Source organism: Adiantum capillus-veneris, chromosome 14, assembly GCF_014529385.1.
Source record: "Adiantum capillus-veneris isolate H3 chromosome 14, ASM1452938v2, whole genome shotgun sequence".
In the NCBI taxonomy this organism is placed as follows: Eukaryota; Viridiplantae; Streptophyta; class Polypodiopsida; order Polypodiales; family Pteridaceae; genus Adiantum; species Adiantum capillus-veneris.
Genome location: NC_140944.1, coordinates 5,330,858 through 5,339,612, shown reverse-complemented (window position 1 = coordinate 5,339,612; position 8,755 = coordinate 5,330,858). Strand labels below are relative to the sequence as shown.

The 8,755-nt window shown below is 44.9% G+C and overlaps 1 protein-coding gene across 5 annotated transcripts in view; it reads right to left on the bottom strand.

Moving 5' to 3' along the window:
* Nucleotides 1–203: 203 nt before the first annotated feature.
* Nucleotides 204–8,755, bottom strand: part of LOC147441829 (nucleotide-sugar uncharacterized transporter 2-like) — a 58,307-nt gene continuing 49,755 nt past the window's right edge. For 3 of the 5 annotated variants that reach the window (XM_086528223.1, XM_086528225.1, XM_086528224.1), the window contains exons 4-8: nucleotides 1,822–2,027; nucleotides 1,622–1,715; nucleotides 1,385–1,551; nucleotides 1,131–1,301; nucleotides 204–818 (exon numbers count right to left, since the gene is read on the bottom strand). In XM_086528223.1, the coding sequence (XP_086384349.1) occupies nucleotides 536–818; nucleotides 1,131–1,301; nucleotides 1,385–1,551; nucleotides 1,622–1,715; nucleotides 1,822–2,027 (921 nt within the window). In that variant the 3' untranslated portion in view covers nucleotides 204–535. Of the gene's footprint in view, nucleotides 819–1,126; nucleotides 1,302–1,384; nucleotides 1,552–1,621; nucleotides 1,716–1,821; nucleotides 2,028–8,755 lie in introns of those variants that run through there. The other 2 variants (XM_086528226.1, XM_086528227.1) reach the window with 2 other exon arrangements.

The following is an 8,755-nucleotide window of genomic DNA, read 5'->3' as shown; positions in this document are numbered from 1 at the left end:
CTAATGTAGATTAGAGCAGGGTCCCCCTATGAGCTAAGGATTTTAGTGATTTCATTGTTAAATTGTATTATTGAATGGTAGCACTAGTATAAGAAAATCTACCTTGATTGGTTGCACGATGTTAGACTTTCTATTTTAAAAGACTGCACTTTTGTGAAGTGAAGGCCATGATGTGAAAGTCTCCATTTCAAGACACTACACGCTTTCTGTGAGTGAATTTTGAGTCGTTAGTATTCCACAAAAGGTGCTAGTACAAAGAAAACGCTTGATATTCTTCGTGAGTTCACTAGAATTAAGGAACTTGTCTCCTAAAAATGAGACCCGCCGGCTCTTACAGGCGTAAGAACGAACTTGTGCAAAATCCCTATTTTCCAAAGCCAAACCACTACACATTTTCGTCTGCTTTTGCAATTTTTGGTCTGAAAGAACGTCGTGTAGACATTTGTGTCCATTGCTTCGTCAGGGCTGCACAACAAAATGATACAAGAAGGGGTAAAATTCACGTGTCATAGGCTACATAAGTCAAAAAAAAAGTTTAAACCAAATCCGATGCTTGGTTTTCCACAGTAGACAATTTGTTCCCCCTGAGGTGGGGCCGAAGGATCGACTGCTTATGTAACACCTGCTTTCCACTTGTTTCATTGTTCCCCTCTAGTTGCAGATTAAGGAATGTGTACATTGCCATTCCACTCAATGCCATTGTAGCACCGCACAAGCTCTGAGCACCGGGGTTCGCCTCAAATAGCAGGAACCCACCCAGCAGAATGACACATGTTTTGAATTGACCTAGCACCACATGTGTGGTTGCACATGTTGCCCTGCATTTAAGGCAACACACGCTCTGTGAGGACCCAAATGCTTTCTTCTCTTCTGTGTGTCAAAAGTGGACGTGGGTGAGTCTGATATCAACCATCTGCTAATGCACAGGGTTCCAGATCGCTCAGCGAGTGATCCCGCGCTGTGAAATATGACTCAGTGACGTTTAGTGAGAGCGAGACTTGGAGTGCAAGTGAATGCAAAGTGAGTGTGAGACTGATGAGTGTGTGTGTGTGTGTGAGAGAGAGAGAGAGAGAGAGAGAGAGAGAGAGAGAGAGGTCAGACAGCTTCTAGTTGAACAGTTAGTATCTCACCCCAAGGCCAATGCACCAGACCATTGCAGCAAAAAGCCAAAGATGGCCGAGACGAATATAGCAATTGTATTCGTGAGACTCCAAGAGAATGAAAGGAGCCCAGGTGGGTCCAGGCATGGCATAAGGGCTACCAGTGACAACACAGTCAATGGAGTCGTGCGCCACATCAGCCTGACACCACGCCTTCTAATCATACATTTATACCTCACAAATCCAATGCAAACAACCTGATGAACAACAAGCATTTGACTTACGCAAGAGCAGTCCAGTTATCCCTTTGCTGCAATGTAGACCACAGAATCTTGTTGGCAGCACTAGGCACTATCCAAGCCAATGCAACCATGGCTCCAAATAGGTTGAACTCTACATCTGTGACTGTGGCAATAGCTACACCAAAAGAGACGACAGCTAGTGAAAGTGCCTGTATTGAGAAAATGTCTACATCAACCTTTGCAAGGAGGATAACAGTACGACGTAATAGTGAAAGTCACCTTCTGGAAAGATATGCGCTTCCTAAAACATGCCCACTCAGTAAAAACAATAGTTGGAGTTACTGAAAGCTTTGCCATCTGATAGAAACCTACACTGGGTCAATCCAACTCACAAGTACCATGTCAGCAAAACAAAACCAAAAGAAATAAAAAAAGGTATCTTGTATTTAAGCAGAAAACGGACCGAGTTGATATTTTACCTGTTATACTTCAGGCTTACATTAGCAAGGCCACTGGCAAATGACATGATAACTCCAAGAGCAACTAAGGAGGTAAGTGGGGTTTTTGAAGCTGGTGCTCCCGGTATCAAAGATAGAGCGTTGAGGATGGCCATGAAAATCCAGCTCACCACATAGTGTGCAAGTGTCAGCGCGATTGGAAAATTGAAACCCACCTTCCCTAGCAACTAAAAAGCAAACCTCTCTCTCTCTCTCTCTCTCTCTAAAAATGTTGGGCTTGCCAATTTACAAAGCATGGCTTAAGACAAAATTCGCTATGTAACCCTAGGTAAAAAAAAACCCTCAAGATCTTCAATGGAAACATAGCCGAGGAAAAACCCTCAGGATCAAGACAAGATAAAGATACATGTTGAGGGGGCAAAAATGGAACATCGAGCTGAAGATCCACAAGGTAACAAAAATCTTCCTGAAAACCTCTTCCAAGCGATGCAGCACTTTGAAGACCACCACGACCTGCTGAATTCCCGACTGACCAGTGGCTTAACCACCCTCCCTCCACAGACCAGACCCCGTCCATCCACCAGCCAACCCAGCTCTTTCAACAGATCCACAAACAGGTGAATTAGAAAGAGAAGCAAACAGTAGAATAGGCCAACACGCAAACACAAGCATGCACAAACATTCCACCATGCAAAGCAGACAACATGCAAAACAAAAACCACAAGCAAAAACAAACCAACCATGCAAAAAACCAAACAAAATTACCTGGGTGGAAACCAAAACTGCAGCGAACAAATAACATCGCAGGCAAGCCAAGCAGAAAACAGAAACACCAGGAAAAGAAGCGGGGATTAGTATGGACAGGCTGCCCCCTTTTCAGTATTCCCTGGATGCACCATCTCTCTATTCTCACACATTCAGAAATTAGCAAGATTATCAGACATGATCTCATTCAGCTGGATACTAGGAGGACTTGGCTGTCTCCGTCACATGAGTTGGGAACGGAGATGGCTTTTTCTCGAGATCATCTTCTCCGCACGACAGATGATGGGTTTATCTCACGCCCGAAGTACATGGACAGCCACCTATCTCATGGCATTAGATGTGTTATTGGTCAGCTACGCATCTCACCTCACCAATTGAGGATAGAGACTGGCTGATACAGAGGTATACCCCCAAAGGAGAGATTATGCCAGGTTTGCCAGAGAGAGCCAAAGACAGAGGAGCACTATGTCTGCCAATGCATAGCATACTATGAGATCTGCCGGTTTCATTGCTTAATCGTGGATTACTATAATCAGAGGTGCCTAGGTCTCGTCTTGCTAGAGATCCGTAGACTCAGAGAGACTACCCTTAGGAGCAGAGGACCTACACATAGAGGATCCATACAAAGGCAGATCACTACATTTTATAGAGGGCCATACTACAGAGAGCCATGAGAGAGTTCATGGGATGATCACTCTTGGCTACTTTCCCCACTGTGACTGTGCACCTCATTAGCCCTCATGTGATTGTACCCCTCCCATATGTTTAGAGCTTAAGTATTCTGTGATGAGGATGTGGATGATGATGATGATGATGTAAGTTAGGCTTACATACCTACCCACTCTAGGTACCCTCATTTGTTTTTATCTTTATGTTCCCTTGACACTGTACTAGAGTCACACATGGATGTAACCTTTTGGTCTCATAGGTCATTTTGGCACTTTGAAGACGTTAATATAACATTTCATTTCATTTCATCTCCCCCCCCCCCCACACACACACACATACACACACTTTTTTGTAAATCGATTTGATTAATTTACCAGTGGGAAACCTCAAAGCGAGGAAAATGCACCAAAAAGATCATGTACAAGGGAAGGAACAAAAAAGTGTTCGGCTGTATAGAAAAAGGCTAAAATCATTCATAGGAAAGCTGATGTATCTTTGGGGTGACATCACCAACTTCCAAGGCTAACTGCAAAGATTGCCTCAGAGAGAGCTTGAAAAATGGGAAGGGATCTGCATGAATGCAATGGAACATATAGCCATTACGCTGTCGCCATAGGGTCCAGTAAGCCCAAAATCTGACCCACATGAAGAAGACTGCGAAGCGTTGCAACGCCGGCAAGAAAATGCCAAATGCCCATAACCGTTTATGAAAGATAGTTGTGGGTAAACGGAGCTGCATGCACGCCAATACGCGGCGAAGGAAATCTCGAGTAATGCAGCAATCAACAAGTGACAAACATCCTCTTTCGTAGTCGAGCAACAGACACAAGATGAAGGGCGAATATGGCATGCTCTAAGAAAAGTGCCCACCGGAAGCACACCAAGCAAACAACCGCTCCTTCAAAGGCAAATGGCTTTTCCACAAAGCAGAAGAAGCTTTCTCCACCAGATGTCAGATTTATGCATGTGCCAAAGAGCATTACAAGGATCAACAAGCCAAGGCTGAGGGAGAAGAAGAGCATAAACTCAACCAGTAAAAATATCCTGAAAGGGCGTTTCCCGGAGATTCCAATCCGACATGCGATCGCCATCGAGCAAAGGCGAAACGGGTAAAAAATCAACCAGCATTTGCTGCAGTTGTCTCCAGAACAGACGGTAATGCATGCCCGATCCAAATCGGAGAGCGGCGAAGGGAAACTCGAAAGTGAATCCGGCTGCATCCACCGCATCCTCAACCACCCAAATGCCATGGCAAGAGAGAGAGAGAGTATGCCTGGCGAGGCGAGCGGTCAACCAAAGTAAGAGAGAAAGCCCGGCTCCAATGAAGGCTCTCCAAACGAAGCAAATTTCCTTTGTGCCGTGCATTCCACGAAAGATGAACTGTAACCTCTTTCCAAGCAGAGAGCAAAGTGGAAGCGAACAGGCATCCAGGGAATGTGTCCGTCCATCTTACCAAACAAAACCTCCCAAATAGTCAATTGCTAGTGACCAACTGAAGACGTAGCAACATGCTGGCTCAAGTATGCAAACATAAGAGTCCAGGCAATAACATAGCTTTCCGCGCAAGAACATGCCTCCGCGAGTCTAAAAAATTCAGACCACCAAAACGTTTAGGTGTACAAAGCTTCTCCATCGACATCAATTGCAACCCTTTTTTGTGTGCATGAGTTCGCCACAAATAAAATAGAATGGTTGACATAAGAGAATCAAGACAATGGCGAGGCCAATGCAACAGTGGCAGAAAGAACTGAACATATCCCATCAGAATACTTTGAACGATTCGCAGGCGAACATGCAACGTTGTTATGTCCCACTCACAGGAGAGGGGATCTAGCCCAGATGCCGTCGGGATGGGCGTCCAGTGTCCGGGCGGACGTAGTGTGAACCTGGCCAGTGTGGCCGGCCATTATTATAAAAGGGAGTCCAAGGCCTCATTTGCAGTTATCGACCCCCACTGACAGAGTGCCAGTGGTTAGCCCGCGAGGCTAGGAGTGCGCGAGGTCACCTCGAGGAGATGAGGCCGGGTGGTATGGGATGCCTGGTCTTACAGGTGCACGCCTACGTCCTCGGACGCTGGCCCCAGCACGGGGGAGCTGCTGGATGGTGGCTATGGTCGAGTGGTTCGTCAGACGCGTGTCTGTAGGCGGTCCGTGTGGCCGGGAGATCCTTTCTCCGCGTTCGTTTCATGGTATCAGAGCCGGCTTGGCTGCACGAAGGACTGTGTGCACACCTACAGACTGATTTAAGTCGGATAATTACCATTTCATGCAATTCTTGATGAATTAACCGTTTACTCGATTGTTTTCTTCTCATGAATATGTTTGCAGGTGAAATTTGATGTGCTTTTTGCTGATTTTTGATAAAATTCAGCAATTCGGCAAGCGGGAATGCTTAAAAATGGAATTTTTCAATGAATTCTATTGATTTTTGACAAAAATTGAAGGATTACTTATTAAATCGCTGGTTTTGGATTAAAAATCAGCATACTATATCCTTTTGAACTACCTCTCTCTCTCTAAGTCTTTCTGTGCGAAGCATATATATATATATATATCTATATATATATCTATATATATATATATATATATATATATCTATATCTATATATATATATATATATATATATATATATATATATATATATATATATATATATATATATAGAGAGAGAGAGAGAGAGAGAGATGCAGATACCTCTCTCTGTGGTGCGGCTTTCTCTGTAGGTACCCTTCTCTTGTAGCGTGAGTTTTTTTTCTGCAGGGAAGGAGTTGCTGGAGTGGAATTCACTTGCAACGCTGGCTCCTACCTGGCGCTCCTTGCGTATGCTAGCCACGGGCAACCACACGCCCCCTCTTTCCTTCGCAATTTCCACGCGGCAGCCTCAGCGCTGCACCTTTTTTTTTTACGCTGGGAAGGTTGTGTTGTTTTTTTTTTAAGAAGGGTGCCCATTAATTAATGTGACCAAGGCCACTTATATTAAAATATAGTCTGGACACTTTACTTTTTTAAGTTAAAGTGTTCATGAACCCTGCCCATTGTTAAAAAAGTCACTTAGAGAGACTTACAAGTTACGGAGAACTCATTTCTCAAGTCTCCTGCTTCTCTCTCGCGCCTCCTCTCTCTCACCTGCTCCCGCGCTCCCGCCATCACCTGCTTGCGTTCCGACGCTCACGCCTACGCATAGAGATCTTCAAAGTTCCACTTTTCGCGACCGAAAAGTGCAGAAAAGGCTTGGTTTTGCGTGAATTTTCCAGTTTTTCACGCACTTCGCCATGGATTCCTCCAACTCAGATGTGCAACGTGACGACGCGCCAGGTAACATCCAAGTTCCATTCACGCATGCTCTCTATACATGGATTACAACTACTTTCCAGAGTTTCGACCAGCGTGTTACCACTCTGGAAAACGCGAATGTTCAGACGAACCTTCGCTTCTCAGTTCTCGACTTTCTACTCTCGAAAATATGGATCAGTCGACGACTGCGCGTATTTCTGAGGGCGAAACCCATCTCCAACTACTTTCCAGAGTTTCGACTAGCGTGTTACCACTTTGGAAAACGGGAATGTTCAGACGAACCTTCGCTTGGCTTCTCAGTTCCCGACTTTCTACTCTCGAAAATATGGCTCAGTCGACGACTGCGCGTATTTCTGAGGACGAAACCCATCTCCAACATTTGCGGACACAGATTGCTGCTTTTGGGCGTTCGCAAGGTGGTCCGACTGCTACAATTCCGTGCAAAACTACAAATTTCTCAGGTGAAGAGGAGAATACGGAATTGGCCGTAAATAACTGGCTACACCAATGGACCACATACTTTGATCTCCATGGGGAGCATGATGAACGGAGGATTCAAACGATTCCTCTCTATCTGCGCAGCAAGGCGCTTACCTGGTGGCGTGACATGACAGAGAAGCCTACGACGTGGGCTGACTTTTGCGTGAAATTCAAGAGGGATTTCGCCAAAATGGACCCTTTGAAAGCTTACGCCAAACTGCAGAGTCTTTCGATGAAAACTCTATCTTTTGATAAGTATACAACAGCTTTCAAAGAGGTGCTCACCTTCTGCAAGGTGGATTCCACACACGCCGTGCACATGTACTTGCTGGGGTGATATGAAGATTATTGTTGGGCCTTAATCAAGGACAAAGCCCCGACTGATGTCGAGGATGCAATGGCCAAGGCCAGGACGTTCCATTTTTAAATGGAGCGAAGTATGAGAAGAAAAGACCATCAATCCGGTGAGGATGCTTCGAGGAAGCGACCCTGATTCCAGCATAAGTCCAAATCACCACCGAGATCTTCTCAGGAAAAGAAGAAAGCCAGAAATGCTTCAGTTGCTGATGCGGTGAAGAAGGGGGCTTGCTTCGGATGTGGCCAGACGGGTCACCAAATCAAGGATTGCCCTAAAAAGAAAAAGACGCAGAAACCGCAAGGCCGTCCTTCGGTTCAGATTTACGAGATCTCAGGTAACTCTGATGTTGTTCAAGTTGAAATCCATCATTTAGTGCACAATACATGCACTAATTGTACTTTTAGCACCAAAGTGTTTAGTAAGCACGATCTTTTCCGTTTCCCCGGGAAGATCAATGGTCACGACGTGACCGTACTCCTTGATAATGGAAGCTCACACAATTTTGTGGATGTAAAATTGGTGCAGAAACTGGATCTACGGACGCAGGACAGTGACCATGAGTATCGCGTGAAGATGGCTCGTGGCGTGGATACGGATGTATGGAATCGGATGGTTCCAGACTTGTCCCTCGAGCTGGCTGACTACAAAGAGAACCTGGATTTCCACATCATGCGCCTGGACAGAGCAGATGTTATTTTAGGAATTCCATGGTTTTATGATAAACAAGACTCATTGTATATAGACTATGTATATCACTCTCTTGTTTTTGTTAAGCAGAATATGCCTCATGTATCTGTGTCGCTTTGTAATCAGAACTCTGTAAATAATGGTTTTGCAATACCAGTTGTTACTGCTTTGGAAATGTATAAAGAAATAAAGTCTTCTGATGTTGACTTTTATCAATGTGTACCATCTGCTTGGTTTGATTCATTAGTGCTTGGTACTTCTATCACTGAATTTCGTAAAAATGTTTCATGTTCTTCTGTTGAACTTGGGGATTCCGGCGAATCCAATCTTATCCGAGAAATCATGACTGATTTCAAAGATGTTTTTCTTGATGATCTACCTCCTAGCTTGCCGCCTTCGAGAGGAGTAGATCATGGCATTGAGTTGGTGGCTGGTAGTCAGCCCTTCTCAAAGCAACCCTATCGGTTTAGTAAAACCGAGGAGGACGAGATTCAGTGACAGCTGGAGGATTATCTCGACAGGGGTTTTGTTCGGCCTAGCAAATCCCCGTGGGGAGTGCTAGTGCTACTTTCTCGAAAGAAGGATAACACTATGCGCTTCTGCGTGGATTACAAGGGGTTGAATAAGCTCACTGTCAAGAACAAGTATCCGCTCCCGCGTATGGACGATCTGATAGATCGGCTCCATAGAGCGTTGTATTTT